Source organism: Colossoma macropomum, unplaced genomic scaffold (genome assembly GCF_904425465.1).
Source record: "Colossoma macropomum unplaced genomic scaffold, Colossoma_macropomum, whole genome shotgun sequence".
Lineage (NCBI taxonomy): Eukaryota > Metazoa > Chordata > Actinopteri > Characiformes > Serrasalmidae > Colossoma > Colossoma macropomum.
Genome location: NW_023494801.1, coordinates 32,193,071 through 32,215,774, shown reverse-complemented (window position 1 = coordinate 32,215,774; position 22,704 = coordinate 32,193,071). Strand labels below are relative to the sequence as shown.

The window sequence follows — 22,704 nt, the reverse complement described above, 5'->3', positions numbered from 1 at the left end:
TTGATTTTGTGGTGCTTTTTATTTTAGATTTTATGGTGCTACGGTACGATTGTGCATTGTTGCACAATATGGCAACAATTTACCAAGTAAAAAATAATTTTAAAATATTGTTTTCAAATATTTCCATTATTTAAGCAATATTAAATAACAAAAACATATTTAAACATTAATTAAATTAACTACAAAATAGAAAAAAAATAGTAAGTGTGGCCTGTGCAAAGGTTTGGACTCTAATTAACTAATCAGGCCTTAATTTATTTGTTATGGGTGGCTAGGCAGAATTATCTTCAAGAATTTGGAATCATATTTCTGCTGCCAGTTAAGGGGAACTGTGGATGTCAAGGCAAGATCTGGAAGACCAGTATCCTGGTCAGAAAGGCAAAGCAAACCCCCCACATGACAGCAAAGGATCCGCAGAAAGATTTAGCTGACACAAGAGCTGTGTTACACTGTTCTTCTGTGTAGTGTTGCTAGAACAAACATCACCCTGTAACAGTTATAACAATAACTAAACAATAACAAACTTACATTGAGTATAAGAACCTGCAGGTTCCTCAAACAAGGGTCTTCGTAACAGAGCAATGAGGCATGAAGCTAGTCACTTCCACTAAGCCTAAAATGCTACCTCATGGATCCCCTTTTGGCTTGTAAACTGATTTCCTACTGCAGTACTGCCACTTAGTGGATGGGGTAGGAATTACCATGGGAGAAAGAAAAAAAATGTGCCAACAAAACGAGATCTAGATCAGTCAGAGGCCCTTTGGAAACAAGTGCTGTTTACTAATGAAGTAAAAACTGACCTTTTTGGCCACAATCACCTTCGGTACACTCTTAAAAAGACTGTTCTTCAAGGGTTCTGTAGTAAAAACAATGGTTCAATATAGAACCATGAACACTCAAAGAACCAGCTGCATGCTTGAATGGTTCTTTGCATAATGACCTGGTTTTTCAGGCTGATTGAGAATGTGTTGTATATCACCAAAAAAGGTTGTTCTATTGTTACAAGCTTGACATTGTAAGCAATAGCAGAACCCTTTTTGGTGCTATATGTAACCATTTTTATAAACAAGAAATTCTCAGTCAATCTGAAGAACCATTTCACCATGTAAAGAACCATTTAAGCATGCAATAGGTTCTTTGATTGTTTATGGTTTTATGCTGAACCATTGTCTTTACTAAAGAACCCTTAGAGATCCATCTTTTTAAGATTGTATGTTTGGTTAAAAAAGTGTGCACCACCACTCTTGTGTCAGCTAAACCTTCTTGCAGGTCCTTTGCTGTCATGTGGGGGTTTTGCTTTGCCTTTCTGTCCAGGATACAAGAGTTTTCTTGAACTTCTAGATCTCACCTTAAGTTCCACAGTTCCCATTAACTGCCATGTCATACTGACCTTTCTGACAGCAGAAATATGTGCTTTGATATCCTTTTTAATGGCCATTTTTATGCTCACCAGCTCACAGTTCCTAAAGATAATTCTGCCTAACCAGTCCTAACAAGTTAATTAAAACCTAATGAGTTAATTAGGTTCTGAGTCCAAACCTTTGCACATGCCACAATTATTATTTTTTTTTCTATTTTTAAGTTAATCAAACATAAAGTAACTGTGCATCAACATTTTCTGGAAAAAAAAACTGCTTTAGAGGTTTGCTTTTACCAGAATTTGCTGATTTTTATTGGAATCCATTCTTCCATCATTCCTTTCCATTGGCTGCCACACAATCCCAACAAAAAGCAGCATCTGATGCAAAGAACACCTTGCCAACCGTTAAGCACTGGGGATCCATTAAGCTTTGGGATTGTGTGGCAGTCAGTGGAAAGGAGTGATGGAAGAATGGATTCCAATTAACATCAGCAAATTCTGGAAGCAAAAGTGCCAAAGTCAGCCAAGAAAGTGAAGCTGAAAAGATGCAGGACGATGATCCAAAATGACTTCAAGAAATGCAAGCTGAAGCTCCTGGCACGGCGCTCACAGCCCCCTGACTTCAGTTCCAATCTGAGGGGGCAGATTTTAAACACGAGTTTTGCAGAACTTGAGGAGTTCACCAAGGAAGGGTGGGGAAAAATTCCTACAATGAGATTAGAAAGATTCCTCTTGTAGGAGAGGAAGATACATATAAATAACAATATGAATAAGCATACAAACAGAACCAGCTTCAAAACACACACAGTCTGTCTCTCAGTTATCCACACACACACACACACACACACACACACACACACACACGCAGCGAGCGCAGAGTGACTGACAGACGACTGAACTGTTTGTCTGCTGTTAGTCTCAGTGGAGGAGGGTGTGAGTCAGAGCTCTACACACTCAAACAGGCGCTTGTGGGTGTTTACAGCGTGGAGTCCCCCAAACCGGGATACTCACATACATACACACACACAGACACACACACAGACACACACACACACACACACACACACACACACACACAGACAGATGCCAGGGGAGTAAAAATGCATCGTGATGCGTCGATCTGTAGGTGGTGATTCAGCTGTATTGATTTTGGAATGTCAGAATGAAAATGAGGCTATTTTCATTTCAAAAATGTGAAATTCACTCTCTGTACCACATTACTGTGTAAACAGCTCCTCCAGCCACATTTCAGTATACAGTACATTTTTAATTATGATTCTGAATCTTACTTTGAGAATCAAATCAAATCAGAGAGAGAGAGAGAGAGAGCGAGTAAAGAGAGAACGAGAGGGTGAGAAAGAGGATGAGAGAGTCATGAGATAAAGAGAGACAGAGAAGGAAAAAAGAAAGAAAAGAAAGGGGTGAGAAGGAGGACGAGAGAGAGAGTATAAAGAGAAAATAAGGGAGTGAGAAAGAGGATGAGAGACATGAAATAAAGAGAGAGAGATACAGAGAGAGAGAGAGACTGTAAAGAGAAAGTGAAGGTGTGAGAAAGAGGAAGAGAGATATGAAATAAAGAGGGATAGGTGCAGAAAGCAAGTAAAAAGAATGAAAAAGGGCGTGAGATAGAGGAAGATAGAGAGAGATAGAAAATAGAGAGAGAGAGAGAGAGAGAGAGAGAGAGAGAGAGTATAAAGATAAAATAAGGGAGTGAGAAAGAGGATGAGAGAGACATGACATAAAGAGAATCAGATACAGAGAGACAGAGAGAAGAAAAAAAGAATGAAAAAGAGAGGGGGTGAGAAAGAAGATGAGAGAAAAAGTGAGAAAGAGAGAGAGAGAGGGAGAGAGAGAGAGAGAGAGAGAGAGAGAGAGAGAGAGAGAAAGAGAGAGATGCCATCTTGTCTATAGAAAACTCCTGAGGGAGGCTGCCAGTGGCTCTAACAGAACTGTGATCTAACAGTGCCCTCTGGTGGTCTTTCTGTGCTCCTCAGGTCAGTATAACTCTCTGCCCTGGAGTTTGATACAGTAGTTACACAGTAACGGTCAGTGTAGGTGAGGGTGAATGATGGAGTTTAAACAGGCGTTCCAGTCTAAACCAAGAGTTTAATATGTTTATTTTTTGTGTGTTTGTTGTGTTGTGCAGTGTTGTGTGGTGCGTCATAATATCATTCAGCCTCATCACTGTAACAGAATGCACAACTTTTATGTATTCATTTATTAATGTTCTCTCACTACAATACCCAGCATGCAGTATGCAAATACATCACACAGCCATTGGGAAACCCTGGTTTGGTGTCAACCAAAAGATGAGAGCAGGCATGTCTCACTTCCCTGTTGTTCGAATGACCACACCCTAATTTTGGGTACAAACAAACCTGGTCAGAGCACCGGCACTAGATTGAAAATACTATTATCAGAGAACTTGTAGGGAGGAGAATTCCCACTCTGTAATGTCTTCCGGAGTTTTCTTTGCTTTTTTAGTGAAATCCATCCTTCTACTTTCTAAAATTAAAGGAAAGTTCTGGGCGAGTGATTAGAAACTATTCTAACTTTTCATTTTTAGCCATTTAGCTCCATTCACTCCCATTCATTCAGGACTCGCTCGCGGGCACGCTCTGGCATTTTGCAGTCATTTTTTTAAGATTAAGATTAAGAGACCCTTATTAGTCCCACAACTGGGAAATTTCACCTCCGCATTTAACACATCCATGCAGTGAAACACCACATACACACCAGCGAACACACACTAGGAGGCTGTGAGCACGCTTGCCAGGAGCGGTGGGCAGCCCTATCCACAGTGCCCGGGGAGCAGTTGGGGGTTAGGTGCCTTGCTTAAGGGCACTTCAGTCACGTACTGTCGGCTCAGGGGATTTTGATATAATGGGGGAAATAGGAAGAGTCCAGGCTCCTCATAAACCAGCTCTGCTTGTAACACTATGCCAAAACCTGCTGCGTCACATTTTGCATGTCTAACAATAATACAGTTTATGATTTTCTTTACTTCCTCAAACAGCGAAGAACAGCACAGGGAGAGATCTGTGGCTTTAGGCCACATGGTGGGACCCAGCCAGTTGATACGTGTACATCTGAGGGAAGCAAGTTAATGATGTTGAAGTCAACAGTTATAATGTTAAAATTCAGTGTAGTGAATGTTGATGCTGCATTGAAAGGGCAGCCAATACATAGAACACAGTGAAAAGGAAATCCAATTTTATCCAATTTAATGTTAAAAAGGGTTCAGTTAACTAACAGCAGCCTCGCTAGCACTGGCTGCTGGCTTTCCCCCAGTTTGTTGAAACACAGGTACCAAGTAAAACAGCTACACCTGCCTGTTCCCTAACCTGATTCTTATGTCATGATTATCGCTATATTAATCCAAATTCATTATGTGTCTAAATGCTGCATTAATGCCATGATAATAAAACTATAGGGCACTGAATTGTAAATATGACACCTCTGGCCACTGGATAGGGATGTTCATCCACTTTAATGGAAGCAGACTGAAAGGACACTCATTCACCTCTATTTATTTAATTTTCTGTATAACGATGCCAATCTTTGATTGGCAAAGAGATAATTGTTTCCCTGACTAGCTGTAGGATTTGGGCTCCTAATAGCTATAAATCAGTATCATTATTTTATGCTATTAAATTGTCAAAAACCTTAGAATTTGTATTCACCACCAGTCAAATTAGAGGAGCTGCTTTCACCCAAAAAATGTAAGGGCAAGGTACTCGACTGTCTTGCTCTTATCTATCCTGACTGCTAGCCACCGATCTATAGGCTAACAAATACAATCAAGCTAGCATTAGTGTAACTCTCCCCTCGGTTGTTGAACAAAGTCATAAAGAAAATCATAAAGATTCCATCGTCATTCGTCACACAACGGACACCAGAGACGAGTTTTTACCCTTTGAGACAAAGAAACGAAGCCAAAACTGATTTAACGTGTCTACATAGCCAGTTAGCTACCTTGCTAACTTTATCTTTTAGCTTGTAGTCCTTCATCTGTCATTTCTCTCTCGCTTGATTAATCATTCTCTCCATTGTGATGATGGTTTGAAGACAGTTACTACAGTTATACAGCAGCATCCCCGTTAGCAAGAGCATAGCGGGCCACTGGCTTTTCGCTTAACGTTTTCCAAGTGGCCAACCAGTGGTTAAGCAGAGTATTAGACTAAATACCACTTTTCATCGCTCATTTTCCACTTCAGTTCAACTGACTTGTTTTCCCTTCATTTCTTTCTTTCATTATCTCTTGTAAATTTGTTCAGTAAATAATTTTAACAGTAATATTATAAATAAAGCTGGTTATACTGCACTGTAACCAGTCTAGCACAGTATTAGCAGCAAGAACAAAATCAACAAAACCATTTTATGTTAGGCCTGGTCAGTAATACTAATATTTGTAATATTTGTTTTAGTGTATTTTCCCATAAAACGCATTTAAAATTTGTTGAGGAGATTAAAAAGTAGTTAAACCTTGTGTGCAGGACCATAACCTGAGTGGTCTGAGGGTGGACCAGCAGTGTCATATAGTCAGCGGGGTGATATATGCCCTCTACCTGGGTTTCCAGCAATTATCTGAATGCATGTGTTCTGTATTCACCAGCCAACAAAAAAAGAAATAAAGAAGATATGAGCTGTGTCCCAATTCAGGGGCTGCATCCTTCAGAGGCTGCATTTGAAGGCCGACCGCGTCACAGCGGTACGACTAGGCCGTCCCATTTCGAAGGCTCCCTCATATGCGGCCGAGAAATGTGTCCCTCTTTTCCATGGCAAAGAAGGATCTAACAGGGTGGATCCTTTGCCAGCCAACATATCCCGAGGTTCATTGCGTGCTGGTGAGGATGCGAGAACATGGTGGCGTCAGCAGAGGAGCGAACGGCGACTGAGGAGACACTTTAAATGTACATATTGGGTTTAAGTTGAGTTGAATAGCGAACGATATAAATGTTTAAAAAGCCAATGTGGTCAGAGGCAAAACGTACTAAGGTGCAGGCACCGGCGAGGAAGCGTCTCCAGCTCTAATAAATGAAAAAATAAAAAACTCAAATCAAAGTTTCTGGATCCATGTTTTAAAGACCTTGATAGGAACGACGTTTTTGTGATGCAACAGTAAGAGCGGGAACAGCGGTGCTGCGGCGCGAACAGGAAATGGCCGTAGAGCAGACCGTCTCATTTCAGTCCAGCCTTCGCAGGTCTACACAGCCTTCAAAGGACGTGGTCTACAAAGGATGCAGCCCCTGAATTGGGACACAGCTGTAGTTTTTTAAAAGTTCCTCCCACCTTCAAGACACGTCATCAGCAGGGGGTTCTCCTGGTCTCGCTGTTCCACCACAGCACCACTGTTTACTAAGGTCACTCTGACTTAGTCAGATCTGTGTCAGTGGCTTTGAGTGACAGCAGTTCTAACCAGTAGTTTAAGCCAGTGGGATGCATTAGTTTTATAGTTGATCGTGTCAGGGGGTCCCTGATTAACACCCTTGACTTGCGGTGGAGTCAGGGCGCCCCACCCGCCGGGTCGTCCCCTGGGCCTTCGTTTAAAAAACCCAAATGGGCATCAGGGGAGAGTTAGCCATGCCGCTAACGAGCTGATTCTCTGTCATAATTACTCTGACAAACAACTACGTGTTAATTGTTATGGGCTGCCACTGCACTCAGTGTGAGATGAGCGACTTAATGAGTGTAAATGAGCCCAGGTTGATCCTGCTTTTTATAGCCTGGGCTTCCCCTGCACTGCTGATTCTCTGAGATTTTTTCAGATTTTGCAGTTTCTCTGGGCTTTCCCTGCTGAGATTTCATCATTTCCATCATCCTCGGGACCCCTGATCCAATCGCATTCATTTGTAATACTTAAACTCAAACCAAAGAAAGAGGGAGATGGAGAGAGGAGAGTGAGAATAAGAAAAGAGAGATAACAGACAACAAGAAACGAGAGGAAAAAGAGAAAGACTGAGAAAGATAAGAAAAGAGAGAGAAGACAAAAAGAAAAGAGAGAGCAGGAAGGAAAAAGAGAGAGGGGAGACTGAGAAAGAAAAAAAGGAACAGAAGAGAGACAAGCCATAGAAAAGAGTGGGAAGATGAAAAAAATGAGAACAGAGAGAAGAAAGAAAGATGAGAGAGACTCTGATTGACACATTTATTGATCTGAGACTGTAGAGAGAGAAAGAAAGAAGATTGAAAAGAGAGGCTAGAGAAAGGAAGGATAGAGTGACAGAAAGAAAGAAAGAAGAAAGAAAGAGTATAGTGAAAAAGAAAAGAGAAGACATTTTGCACCTTATTCCACTACCTCATGTCCAGAATGAGTGCTGTGTCGGCGCTGCACTGTCCTGTCGGTTTACTGTGTCTAACGTCTGTTGTCTGTTTTACTGTATTGTTTCTGCACGTTTGCACTTTGTACTGTCTATGTTGTTCCATGTTGCACCGCGTTGTTCCTTGGAGGAATGTATTCGCTCCACTGTGTACATAGATGGAATGACATTAAAAGCCTCTTGACTTTTGACTTTGACTAGATAAAAAAGAAAAAAGAGAGCAGATAGACAAATAGAAAAAGACGAGAGACTGAGAAAGAGAAAAGAGAGGGAAGACAGAAAGAGACAAAAGATGAGAGGAGAGACAGAGAAAGAGAAAAGAGAGAGAAGACAGAAAGAGACAAAAGATGAGAGGAGAGACAGAGAAAGAGAAAAAAACAAGACAAGAGATGGGAAATAAAGAAAGAGAAAAAACGAGAAAAGAGACAAAAGAAAGATGAGACTCAGAGTGACACACTTGTTGAGCTGAGATTATAGAGAGAAAGAAAAAAGAGGGAAGCGAGAACACAAAAAGAAAAGCTAGAGAGAGGAAGGAGAGGGTGACAGAAAGAAAGAAAGAAAGAAAGAAAGAAAGAAAGAAAGAGAATAAAAGAGTAAAAAAGTGAAGAAAGAAAAAAGTGGGATAGAGAAACAAGAGAGAAAGAGAGAGATAGAGATAGAGATATAGATATGGAGAGATAGAGAGAAAGAAAAAAGGAAGAGAGAAGACAGAAAAGCTAGAGAGAGAAAGAAGAGGGTGACAGAAAGAAAGAAAGAAAGAAAGAAGAAAGAAAGAAAGGGGATAAAAGTAAAAAGTGAAAAAATAGAAAAAAAGGGTGGGATAGAGAAACAAAAGAGAGAGAGAGAGAGAGGAGAGAGAGTATAAAGATAGATAAAAAAGAGTGTGATAAACAGAAAAGAGAGAGATAGGTATAGAGAGAGAGCGAGAGAGAGCGAGAGAGAGAGAGCGAGAGACTGAGAGAGAGATAAAGAGAGAGAGACAGACACACACCCCCACTCTACCTACCCACACCCTCCATACCCCACTTTACTGACCCCCCAACATTACACAACTTATTTGTGTTTGCAAAAATGTCAATGTCATTAGTTTATTAATTAGTATGATTATAATTATAAACAGTAATAATAATACTGTAATATTGCAAATATAATAATTAATATGGTTATTATTTATGTTGGTTCTTTTTATCTTATGTTTTCATTGTTTTCGTTGTTCACTTCTACTGTTGTGATGCTTTAGCAATACTGTACCTCACAGTCATGCTAATACAGCTATTCTGAACTGAACTGACTGACAGAGAGAGAGAGAGAGAGACAGAGAGACAGAGAGAGCGAGAGAGAGCGAGAGAGAGCGAGAGCGAGCGCGAGAGAGACTGAGAGAGAGAGAGAGACAGAGAGAGAGAGCGAGAGAGAGCGAGAGAGAGAGAGAGAGAGAGAGAGAGAGAACACAGCAGGCTGGTTTATCTTGTTTTATCTCTTTATTCATATTGTGACGTTTAGAAATGGCCGTTTTGTGTGTTTAGTACAAACAGCTTCTGTGAATTCGGTACATTTAAGATACTCTGACTCACACAGACACTCACACAGTACTGTACCATCTTTGGTTAGAGTAACACTGCATATAGAGAAACACAAAGACAGAAGACTCTGACTGCAGCCGGCTGATAGAAAGAAACCAATGCTGTGTCCCAACTGGCCCACATAAGCTCCGCCCACAAATGCAGTCTTTTATAGCTCGTGTTACAAAGTTAGACAAGCTTTATGGCAAAAATCCCCTTCAGTGAGAAACTTGGACCAGTACAACGTTTGTTTAGAGCTGCTACATAACATTGAGTTTGCTACGCTGCAGAGCTGGACCATGTCGTTTAGGGCCAATATAGCAAAAATATAGCATCACAATATTTCACGATACACCATATGTATCACAATCTTCCATTTTGCTGAGGTTAAATAAGTTGGAAAAGACAAAAAAAATAAAGAGGGATGCACAATGAAACTGGACGCAGTAGATATTTGCTTAAAAAATATTCAAAGCTTTAAAATGAGCTGTGTTGAATTAACGCACCTAACATAACCATCTAAAGTGGAGCTTGACCATCTAAGGGTGTTTCACACTAGTCCCAAATTCTTGAGTCCACACCCAGGACTGATTCTGGGCTCGTTTGGGGGCGGGGCTCATTATCACCGGGTTGCTTTCAATCACAAAAATTCCATTCAAACCATACGAATCTGTCACTGGGGTGGGACCCTTATAGGTCCATCTCAGTACCTTTAGTCAGGGAACATAACTGAACCATAATCCACTGAAATGATATGTTCTAAGCTGTACTGACTCCACACACCCCGTCTCGTCTCCAGGCTTTTATTTTATTGCTCTGTTTTAAAACATTCGGTTATGAAAAGGTACAAATGTGAAGTTTAAGGTGCACAACTGGACCTTAAAGCCACTGTTGTACCTTTGAGGGAACATTTACATTGTTTGTACCTTGATGAACGTTATCACATTACCAAATTAACCAATCACGCAACCCCACTTGCTCCACCAGGAGTGGATAGCTTCCACTTGTGCAGCAGGCCACACCGGAGTTTGATGGAAGTGACCCCCGACCACCGATTTGTGAGGACCAGAGGTCACTCCTGGTCTTGAAAAGAGTTTTCACACTTGATCAAATGTACTGAACTCGCAGAGCAAGCGGCCCTGGGTCCGGATAAAAGCTCTAGTGTAAAAAAAGCCCTGAAAGAAGTCGACCATGCACAAACTGGCCAAGAAGATTTGAAGTCCTGCGCCTTGTATTAGTGCTTAGCATGCAATTGGGACACAGCACAAGTCTTCATTTGAAATCACGCAGGACTAAAGGCCAATTTATAGTTCATGCGACAACCATCGCTGGACAAAAGATTACATAAAACAGACTAAATCTGTGTCTGCTTGGGTGTCACAGACCTCGTCGCGTACTTTAAAAACATCTGAAAGGGCGCAGACGCTGTCGCACAATCTGACTGGATAGAACCTCAAAGTTCTACGTTCTGGATTGTTGCCAGCTATTCACAACTAGGATCAATACACATTTATAAGACGATTTGTTTTCATTTCTCAAACATTTTCCTGCAACTGCAATTACTTTAACCCTTGTGTGGTGTTCAGGTCTGTGGGACCCATTTTTAATGTTCACCAGAATAAAAAATTATGTGATTTATTATTATTTGAAGGTCAGATTATTGGTCTTTGCTCATTTTCTGTGTAGAACATATAAAACACCCCATTTTCAGTGTCTTCACTCTGTTCACCCCCCCACACATTTATATTACACATGTGGTGTTGGGTGAACCTGCGGAGTGTAAAAGTGTGGAGGTGCTGTGTCCTTCACTCTGTTCTCCTCCTATATGGCCTGCTGTTAGTGTGTGTGTGCCTGTATGTGTTTGTATATATGTGTGTGTGTAATTGTGTGTGTGTGTGAGGATGGACAACATGCACAGGCTGCTGACTGGCTACAGCTGCTAAAGGAGAACCCTACGCTGGACTCTTGTGATATTTTAAACATCTGGTATTTTTACATAAATTGTTATGACTGTATTGGTTTAATAAAACAATACTGTGGTGGGTCCACAAGACCACTGAGTAACAAACACATCAACACCACACAAGGGTTAAAAAGGTAGTCCAAGCAGAAAACACACCACGTGACAGTGTAATATGCCCCGCACTGCACTCCTAGACTAGCCGGAATTTTGGGGAAAACTGTAAATCTGGCAACCCTGCATGACTTGTGAGTGAAACACATGCGTGTGGAAAGCAAGTAGTATTTCTGGTTGTCACAGAGACAAATTGAAATCCCTACTGTTAATGCAGTTTCACCATAGCAGCTGTTTCCAGACTGTTCTGTGTGGTTTCACTACTGCTTCAGTAGCTGCAACGTCATACAAGTTTCATAGAAACTACAGATGATGTTCTATTCCGATGTTTTGACCACGAAAGCCTACAGCACTGCGATATCTGTCGACCACAGTCTTTTGGTCGAGCGACTTGTGACCTCGACTATAAATCGGCCTTAACACTGATAAACCAGCAGAACTGGAGCTGATAACGTTATAAAAGTTCTCACTCTGAATAAGCAAGAAATGCAGCTCCTGAAATACTCCAGACGGCATTATTCGCACATACGTTTTACGCATAAATGCGTACAGCTCTCCATGACCTTGTAATATATTAGAATATTTCACTGTAAGTGTTGTTGAATGCCCCTGTAGACGCCCCAGCATCAGACAGAACAGTCAGAATATAACCTAAACAACATTTTCTCAAGAACAGTTTCAGATGAAGGCACTTGCGAAAGCAACTCTTTTTCCAACTTGTACTGTTTCTAATCTGAACCCTTCATAAACACTTTGCTCCACACACTGTCCACCTCCGACCACCTCCATCCAGCCTTGTGCCTGGGCCTTTTCATTCTACACAAAATACAAAGCAGACTGAAATAAAACAAACAAAGAAATGAAGAAAAGTGGCGTGGAAAGGTCAGGCCAGCTCTGGACAGAGTAGAGTCCCAGTAGCCTGGATGAAGAGAGCTGAGAGAAAATGAAGTATGGACTGCAGAACAGGGGCAGCACTTTCTGATAGCATTAGCTTCACTCATGTGCCACTGTTTAAAACTGTACAGCACTGTGCAGAAGACTGAGACAACCAAGAGAATGTTTTTAAAGCTGTTTATCTCGGCATCAGCACGTGAAGAATAGAGACCAGAGGCCGTATTACAGAAACTTTTAAGTCCGAAATCTTATCTGGTTAGTCACCATGACAACTTCAGTTAGGACTGAATTTAAGACAGAAGCTGTTACAGAACATCAGTTTCTTAAGTTCATAATCTTATCATTAACTCCAGATAAGAAAACAGTGTTACAGAAACATCCTAACTAGACTAAACCTCCTAAATACTGTCCTAACTTTAGGATAAACCCCAGAGGGTCTTAAGTTCTGTTTAACTGTCTGTTTCTATTGTTTTATGCAGTGAGAGGCAGCACAGTTCACTATAACTAGCATAAATGTTGTTACGTTTATCTACATTGAAAACGGTGCTTTGACTCCTGAGGGATTTTTGTGTTTTAAAACCCCAGTCACTGCAGACTCGATCTCCACCAAACCCTCTTATTACCTTTGTGTGATAATGATGATGAAATATTACAGTGATGGTGGTGAATAATGAGGAGACAGAGCTGAACACGTGTCTGTTTATTAGGAGGAATAACGTTAGCGCCCTCGGCTAAAGTGTCTGGGAAATGGAGACTGAAACTGGGGAGCGGCAACTCTGATAAACAGCACGAAGCGCTGACACAACATTATTAACTTCGGTTTTGTTTGACTCTTTTTTACCTCAGTAACGGTAGCTAACGTTAGCTGTCTGGCTAGCTAACATCATCATTTTGATTACGTGTTTACGCTGTGCGCCTATGGTCGGTTGCTAGGTAACAGACATGACAGTTGATTGTCGACTTCGATCGAGTAGGTTCAGATTTCCTAACTGGAGATAAGATGCTGTAAGATGACGTTCCTAAATTAAGATAATATTTGCTGCTGTAATACGAGTTTGTGAGTCTTACCTTGACCTCTCAGATCTTAAGTTACACTTATTTGAACAAATAAATGCTTACTGCCCAGATAAATAGCTCTACATATCAAGACTTTTGCACAGTCCTGAATATTCTTGGTGTGAAATTATTATCATATTCCTTCTGTTTGAAGCTTAAATTCAATGAGAAGTCATAACACATTCTCCTTCCGCACTGTGATGTATTTTAGAGGGAAACATGGTATTGGGGGGTCTCTCAGCTAGCTGAGCATTTAATCTCTATAACAGCTGGAGGTGGGAAACATGAAACATGATATTACTGGTTAATATTACTTTGCCCCGCCCACTGGTGCACAGTGACGTCATTAAAAAAATCAAGAGATATTTTGAGGCAGGGCAAAAGTCATTACATTTACATGGAAGATTACAGCGAAACAAAATTTTGCCTTTTGAATGATGAATTATACTTAATCTGGCCAGGGACACGAACTAACAAAGTAAAAAAGGTCAATATTGATTTGACTTTAACGCATCTTACAGGCCTACTGGGTCTACTTGTATCAAGCAACGCAATAAAAATAATCTTTTCCTGACCTCTGCTGCTTTAGAATCAATTTCATTCTGCACTGACTGGAATTTGACCAATCAGGACGCTCTCTGAAAGCAGTGACAAACTATCAGAGGATATCATAGAATCAAAAATACGTCCCACAGTCCATCTCAGGAAAGACTGCATGTATATGTCTCTCCCACGGCCCTACACCACCTCCACGTAGTTTGCGGGGTAAAGTCCCTCTTTGCCTCCGTCCATCATCCCTCTACACCAGCCCTGGTCATCCTCATCCTCAATCTTCAGAAACTCCTCACCTGTAAACATACACAGATACACGGAGGGTTACAGCTCATTCTAAGGCACCCTCAATACCAAACTTTCTCAAATATACAGTACTGAGCAAAAGATAAAGACCACCCTTCATTTTTTCATTTCTAGTTAAAACAGACATAAAATACATGAAGTAATTTTCCAGAGGATATTTCTGAAAGAAAAAAAAAATAAGTGAAAAACAGGACTTTTCAAAACTAGAGTTCAAAAACTGATTAAAAGCTACAGAGAAAACAGGCCTCCTAACAACCACCTGGAAGACCTGGTAGACACCAAAACTGCCCCCATCAGATAAACAGCACTTAAAGCTTTCATCTCTGAGAGAGAGGAGAAAATCAAGCTGCTTCAGATCTGAAAACATCCACAGGTGTTTCTGTCCATCCTTCCACTGTGAGAAGACGACTCAGCGTTGTGGGTCTGAAAGGATGTGTAGCTGTCAAGAAGAACCTCACTGAGAAAAGGAGACGGACACATCAAACAAAGAAGCTGAACAATGGACTGACCACCCCAGAGTCCAGACCTCAACACCACTGAATGTGTTTGATTACTTCAGAAAATGATCAACCAGCTTCTAAGACTGAACTTTGGAGGTGTGTCTGCAGATTCTTTGAGGAACTGAAAGTGAGTCTCCTGAAAAGAATGGAAGCTGGAATGAAAGTAAAGAGTGACACAGTAAACACTGAAAAAATGGGTCATTAAGGCTTCTGTGTCATTTTCTGTACAATATATCACTGCTGTCGGAAGAAAACCTCGTATCTCCATTTTTCATTTTTTGACATAATTTGAAAATGCCTGTTGTCCTTTACATTGTGTGTAAATTCATGATAAATGGACAAAAAGGAACGGCCCAAAATTACATTAAACGTAAAGTGGGTTTTTTCTTCTCCTGTAAAGTTATCATTTTGGAGATACGAGGTTTTCTTCTGACAACAGGGAATGTTTTTTGCTTTTTTCCTGAAACTGAGAAATGAAGAATTTGTACTTAATGGCTGTTTGGACGGAAATTAAATAAATGAAGGTGGTCTCTGAGTTTTGCGCAGTACTATAGCTGTATAATCAGATAAAATATGCTTAATCTGAATGTATTCATTACTTTCAAAAATACTTTTATCATACAAAATTGCGTTACTAAACAACCACTGGTTTTGGCAGAAGTTAAAGTAGTAGTTTTGCTAAACATCATATTTATATTCACACAGTTTCCCCCATCACACCAAACTTAGCCAGTCAACGAAGTCATGAGAAAATGTGATTTTTGGCCAAATTATTGCTTTAAATTTTTGTCTAAAAATTGGGGCCTGAATCTTACCAATGAACAACAACTAAAACTAAGGAAAAAGTATATAAATAAAACAAATAAATAAAACAAAATAAAACAATTCCCAACAGGCCTAATACAAATATGGGGTTTTCCAATCATAAGAGAATAAAACAGTAAGTTTATACACACAAACAAACATCCACATGCAAGACTGAGTTACCAGCTTTAAAGGAGAGCTCATCCGGCTCCTGTCCAACATAATCATACAGCGCTCTGACCCGCACTCCACCGATCATTACACTGAGAGAGAGAAACACACACAAGTTCACTACAAACACAAAAACATTCTGCCAAATAACAGATAATATAGAGAGATAACTATAAATCACCAGCTACACTTGATCATATGAAGGCTTTAATTCCCAAACCCACTATAGCCCAGTTTTACAAAGTTTATTTTTTATGAAATGCATTGCTGGGAAGAGGTTTTACACATTCAAGAAATATCAATGCTATATTTCAAGCACGTTTCATACAACAAGCACAATAATCTGCCACTATAGTGAGATGATTTTACTTAATCAAATTACCTAAAACAAGTAAATAATGTCTAGAGATGAGCTAAAAAATCTTAAATTAAGGTTTACAACAATCTCAACAGGAGAAATTTTAGATTTATTGACTACATTTACGACCATTTCACTTGACAAGATACCATTTTTTGCAGTGTGGATATACAGCATAGTGAAATTAAAGTATACCATATTGTTTTCAGCTGTGTACAGCGTCCTTATAAGACCAAGACAGATTAAAAAAAAATAAACAAAACATAAAACATAATTCGTAATAGTCAGCCAGGAACATTTTCTAAAATCTGGTGATCTGAGGCAGATTTACTGTTTGTTCAGTGACTCAAACTGAATCTTGGTTGAAGACTGACTGACCTTCTCTCCATGACGACCGCTTTATGCTCCACCTCTTTCTTTCCTTTTTTTCTGTTTCTTGTCTGGTACCCATTCCTGAGAGAGAGAGAGAGAGAGAGAGAGAGAGAGAGAGAAAGAGAAAGAGAGAGAGAGAGAGAGAGAGATGTAGAGAGGCAGAGAGATGCTATTATAAACCGAGTGAGAACAAAATGTCGTTTTTGGCTGGACACTCCGCACACACCGCTCTATTTATGGAGATGTGGTGGAGCAGCTCTTAAAAAATAGGGTACAAGCACAGTCACCAAACACTGCAGACAAATAAACTGAGATACAAAGACCAAAGTGACCCAAAGCAACCAGTACCAACATCTTTACAACCTGCAACATCACCAGCTCACTATTACTACTACACTATGTTTCAGACTGAAGCATCTAGGATCACATATTGATTGAAGAAGAGAAGCAAATAGAAATTTTATTTAAAAATGAAACCACTAGTGGATAATAACTATTTCAGATTTCTCATCTATCTGTCTTTCTGTCTATCTACCTATTTATCTATCTATCTATCTAGACTGTAGTCCATCTGTTTCTCTGCATACTTTGTTAGCCCCCTTTTACCCTGTTCTTCAGTGGTCAGGACCCCCATGGACCCTCATAGAGCAGGTACTATTTGGGTGGTGGATCATTCTCAGCACTGCAGTAACACTGACGTGGTGGTGGTGTGTTAGTGTGTGTGGACTGAGAATAGTCCACCAACCAAAAATATCCAGGCAACAGCGTCCTGTGGGCAGCGTTCTGTGACCACTGATGAAGGACTACAGGATGACCAACACAAACTGTGCAGCAGCAGATGAGCTATCGTCTCTGACTTTACATCTACAAGGTGGACCGACAACGCAGGCGCATCTAATAGAGTGGACAGTGAGTGGACACAGTGTTTTAAACTCCATTGGCACCGCTGTGTCTGATCCACTCGTACCAGCACAACACACACTAACACACCACCACCACCTCAGTGTTACTGCAGTGCTGAGAATGATCCACCACCCAAATAGTACCTGCTCTGTGAGGGTCCATGGGGGTCCTGACCACTGAAGAACAGGGTAAAAGGGGGCTAACAAAGTATGCAGAGAAACAGATGGACTACAGTCTGTAACTGTAGAACTACAAAGTGCACCTATATAGTAAGTGGAGCTGATAAAATGGACAATGAGTGTAGAAACAAGGAGGTGGTCATAATGTTATGCCTGATCGGTGTAAATATACACTTATCTATCTATCCATACTTATCGACTTATCTATGCAAGCATTTGTCTGTCTACCTGTTTATTTTATAAATGTTTTGTTATTTGTTGGTGATATGCTTTACATTTGACAGTGTAGTTTCTGTAAAAGCGTTAATTGCATTGCAAATGTCAAAAGGAGGCAGCGTTCCACACTCCCTGACATCGGCATACATGAGCCGTAGCCTCACATCTGTGTTAAATTTTGGAGCAGCACCTTGAACTGAGGCCAGTCAGTGGGCATTCCTGGACCATGAGTGTTCTTCCACCAGCGCAGATCCTCCTGCTCATTAATGCTCATCAGAGTGTTGTGGAGCTCGTTGTACACAGCCTTCACACTGAGAGAGAGAGAGAGAGAGAGAGAGAGAGAGAGAGAAAGAGTTCATTTATGGCAGGTTCTCCAGAACAGATTTAGAGTGAGACTAAATTTCAAGGTAAATTTGTCACTGGAAAAAAAAAAAAATATTTTGTTTGCACTGCAGCCATCTTGGAAGCTAAATTTAGACCATGTTTATAGATAACAGTGAGTCATACAGTGTCAGAAACCACACAATCAAGACTATTAGAGATACTGGACCACTCCACACGGTCTGTGGCCTGCAGTTAGCACGATGCTAATTGGTGGGGTATACGCTTGCACTACTTGTTAGCTACATTGGCCTAGTAGCTCAGGTATGAAAAGAAGCAACAATTCAGACACCAAACATGTCATGGCTGGTCAACTACATTTGGGGTAAGAGAGAAAAATTGAGGACAACTGTGTAAATTTGCAAATTATCGCTTTGAATAATAATAATAATAATAATAATAATAATAATAATAATGATGATTTTTTTAACCAGCAAGGTTACAGAAGGAGGAAAGATGTAGAGGAAAAAGATGAACTGGCGAAGAGATCCAGGAGACTGACGGAAGGACCAGCCACGTACAGAACAAAAACATCCAATCAGGCCACAGAAAATGTAAAAAAGTATCCGATCAGAGGATAGAAAACACAAATTAATCCAATAAGAGCACAGAATACATACGCATATCCAATGAGAGCATAAAAAATATGAAAAGTATCCAATCAGAGCACAGAAAATACAAATGGATCCAATGACAGCATAGGAAATATGAAAGCTTCCAATCAGAGCACAGAAAACACTAAACTATCCAATTAGAGCACAGAAAACACTAAAATATCCAATCAGAGAACAGAAACCAATAAACTATCCAATCAGAGCACAGAAAACATAAATGACGTGAGAGAGTGTCAGTGTGTTAGTGTTGTTATTTGTCTCTGTTCTGTTTCACTCATTCACTGAAAAATTCCCTTTAATTTCACCACAGAGTCGGTAGAGTTTGTACCTCTCGTTGTTGGTGACGTCCAGGTGTCTGTGGATGGACAGGAAGGCCTGCTTCAGGAAGCTGATCCTCTTCCTCTCCTCCTCCTGTGATTGGTCAAAGATGGACTCCATTTCCTCCATATATCGCGGGGCGTAGCGCGTCACTTCCTCCAGAACCTTCTCATAGCGGGCTTTCACCTGCACACACACACACACACCACAGTGCTGCCAGAACCGTTCACAGTGGTGGTGATAGGAACCAGATCTGAAGCAGTAAAGGCTTCTAAAAGCTCCTTCACAGTTCACATGGTTATGAATACACTGCCTGATGTCTGAGACAGTAAGTGCGTTTACATGCACTCAATAATCTGATCATAATCAAATTTCTGCGGTTATCTGATTATTCAAATGGTCATGTAAACAGCACACACTGATTTCTTAGATCAGAGTAAGGTCTAGAAATCCGATTAAGAAATGCGATAAAGAGAGCTGGATTTTAGCTCAGTAATCAGATTTCTCAGTGCATGTAAACTCTTACTCTGATTTCTTTCGGATTTCTCAGTCTGCGCATGTACAAAAACAGGCGGTGGTACCGGAAATAAGCAGCAGTGTTGCTGCGAGATGCAGCAAAACACTTTTGGAGCAACTCTGAAATAATACATGCTTGACAAAATGAAGGATTCAAATATTCTTCATCTTCTAGATGATCTATGCTCATATTTTTCAGGTAAAGTGGTGCAATGTTTAAAATAAAAGCCGCTGCATAAAGTTTGAGATTTACATTATGTTCACGTCACGTCTTCTTCTGTGAGTTTACTGGCTGGTTGCAAAGCAGAAATGTGGTTACTGTCTCACTCATGTAAAGCCAGAGTTTCCTCATTATCGGATTACTCAAGTGTACGTAAACACGTTGATCGGATTACTGACAAAATCAGATTTTCTGCATTTATCAGATTATTAAGTGCATGCAAATGTACTCACTGTTTTACAATAGATTTGAAATAAGGTTTTAGTGTAAAACATATTTCTTTAAATCCATTTATAGTAGAGGGGTATATGCAGGGTATTGTGAGGCAAAATAGTCCCCAAAGAAAACGTATTTTTTCAGATTTAACAATATGTAACCATCATCAACATTACATATAAAACTCTGAAGACTCGTGTAGGTCCCCTGGTGGTTTTGGATAGTAAATAAAATGGCTGTATTTGTATTGTCATGGCGACCCCTGGTTCTGATCACCACCACTGTAAAGACATCTCTACAATTAACCATTTCATCACTCTGAATCACTTTGTTTACATCCCAGCTTTGGAATTACTGGTGGAATTCCACATTAAAGCCTTAGTCTATGTGAATCTGACCAACAGAAATGGTCTGAACTTCCTTTAAATAAAATGTCTTACCTTTAACACACATTACAGTTATAAACATTTTTGCTATATTTATTCATTATATATCCAAAAGTATCCAAACAGCCCTTCTAATGAGTGAATTCAGCTACTTTAAGGTGACACAGGCAATGACTTGCACACAAAGCTTATATAATCTCTATAGAAAGCATTGACCAATAGAATGGGACACTCTGGAGCAGCAGCACATGAGCCTAAGGTCTCCATGCCCAGTGCCAAACTTGGGCTAGAGGGGTCTGAAGCCCCCCAGCATTGGGCTGTGGAGCAGTGGAGCTGCATTCTCTAAAGTGATGTAGCTCCATCCAATACCATTGGGATGAGTTTAAGTGATCCAGAACTGACCATCCAACATCAGTACCTGACATCACCAATGCTCAATCAAATCCTCACAGCAATGTTCCAACATCTGTCTTAAAGGCTTCCCAGAAGAGAGTTGAATGCCTGGGTCAGTACTGGGTGTCAGTATTCACTCACTGTTAAGGCTGTCTGGACATACAGTGCAGGAACATACTCACTTTCTCCGTCTCCTGCTGGGCGAGCTCTCGCTCCTCCTGGATCTTCCTCTGTTTCTCGATGGCGATGTCGGGGTTTCCCTGAGCGTGAGCTTCTCTCTCACGGGCCACGTGCTCCTTGCGGCTCGCCTTGTGGAACGCGGCCTTCGCCTTCTCCAGCTACGAACACAGACACCACCAGCAGAGTCAGGGTTAACGGTGCGGGACAGGAGCAGCTGTGGGTTTAGTGAGGAATAAACCCCACACAGTAAAATCCTCCAGTGTTAAATAAACTCCCACCGAGTTTAACGCCCTCCTGCAGCGTCCAGCTCAATTCAATTTAACAGACAATTTAACAAACTCAACGCAGGCCAGTTTACTGAGTGTGGCTTTGAACCTGAAGGCTTATGGGAATGCTTTTAAATTCAACATCAGTACACAGAAGGGTTTGCTTCAGTGAATGGGATCAGTATTATAATCAATATTCAGGCGCAGACAGATTTTAATTGGCTCGCGGCTTCACATTATATGTGGCCCGCCAGCCCATATATTTCCTTTTGCCTGTTGGTGGCAGACTCACAGCGTGTTGCGCCACCCTGTATTTACAAAGTTAGCTAAAGTTTAGCCAGAGTGTCTGACTAGACCTGTTCCAGTGGCTTTTCCACACAGGCACGGTTCAAGCTAACTGTACTCGGGGCCACAGAATCATTTGGTAGACTGATGAAATGACATAGCTATTCGCTGATTGGTACTATGTTTATGTTGATATCGTGCCTCCACATCCTGCCGTGATATTTTAAACCAGAACACAATCAAATAATCAAATGAACAAAATGGACAAATGAACAAAATTGATATCACTGACTGGACTGACTGGATAGCACTGTTCTGACCACAGTCTATTACAAATCATGTAATATAAACTGAATGTATAGTCAAATCACATTAATGACCTTCTTGAGTCTTTTGGCCCAGGGCTTCTGCGCGCGAGCGAATCCTGTGTCGAAATCCTGCGACTCCCTGAATCCTCCAAAAATCTTCTTGTGGAAGGTCTCCTTCTGCCACGTCCTGATCCGGTCTCCATCCTCTGAAACCAGCGAGCGACAGATGGAGGCGTGAAGAGTGGAGAGACGGTCAGCGGAGGAGAGAAAACACTGCCACGCCCGCAACAGAGAGCCATACAGAGGACCTGAACAGAGAGAGAGAGAGAGAGAGAGAGAGAGAGATGACAGAGAGTGAGAGAAGAGAAGAGAGAGGGGCAGGGAAAGAGAAAGAGAGAGAGAGTGGAAGGGGGTAGAGAGAGAAAGAAAAAAAAGAGAGGGAAAGAGAGGGATAGGGAAAAAGAAAGAGAAAGAGAGAGAGACAGACAGAGATAGAGAGAGAGAGAGAAAGAAAGGGAGCAAGAGAAAGAAAAAAGAAAAGGAAATAGATGTAGAGGGGAGAAGAGAAAGGAAAGAAAAAAGAAAGCAAGAGAGAGTGTGAGAGAAGAGAAGAGAAGAGAAGAGAAGAAGAGAGAGGGAGAGAGAGGGAGAAAGAGAGAAACAAAAGAAGAGAAAGAGGGAGAAAGAGAGAAACAAAAAAAGAGAAAGAAAGATGTAAAGAGGGGAGAAAAAAGAAAGAAAGAGGGAGAGAATGATAAATAGAGAGGGAAACAAAGGGAATTAAGAGAAGAGAGAGAAGTAGAAGAGAAAGAAAGAGAGAGAACGACAAAGGTGAGTGGGAGAGAGAAAAAGAGATAGTGTTGACAGAAGAGAGCACAGAATGAACAAAATGAGAAAATTAAGAGAGAGAAGAGAAAGACAAACACGAAGGTGAGAAAGAGAAAAAGAAAAGAGCAAGAGAGAGAGAAAGAGAAGGGAGAGCGACAGAGAGAGAGAACTG

The 22,704-nt window shown here is 40.8% G+C and overlaps 1 protein-coding gene across 1 annotated transcript in view; it reads right to left on the bottom strand.

Moving 5' to 3' along the window:
* Positions 1–12,887: 12,887 nt before the first annotated feature.
* Positions 12,888–22,704, bottom strand: part of si:ch211-51c14.1 (protein kinase C and casein kinase substrate in neurons protein 3) — a 28,526-nt gene continuing 18,709 nt past the window's right edge. Inside the window, 8 exon segments of the mRNA XM_036589791.1 lie at positions 12,888–14,108; positions 15,606–15,685; positions 16,330–16,368; positions 16,370–16,404; positions 17,812–17,932; positions 18,945–19,120; positions 20,848–21,003; positions 21,777–22,012. Of these exon segments, the coding sequence (XP_036445684.1) occupies positions 13,999–14,108; positions 15,606–15,685; positions 16,330–16,368; positions 16,370–16,404; positions 17,812–17,932; positions 18,945–19,120; positions 20,848–21,003; positions 21,777–22,012 (953 nt within the window). The 3' untranslated portion in view covers positions 12,888–13,998.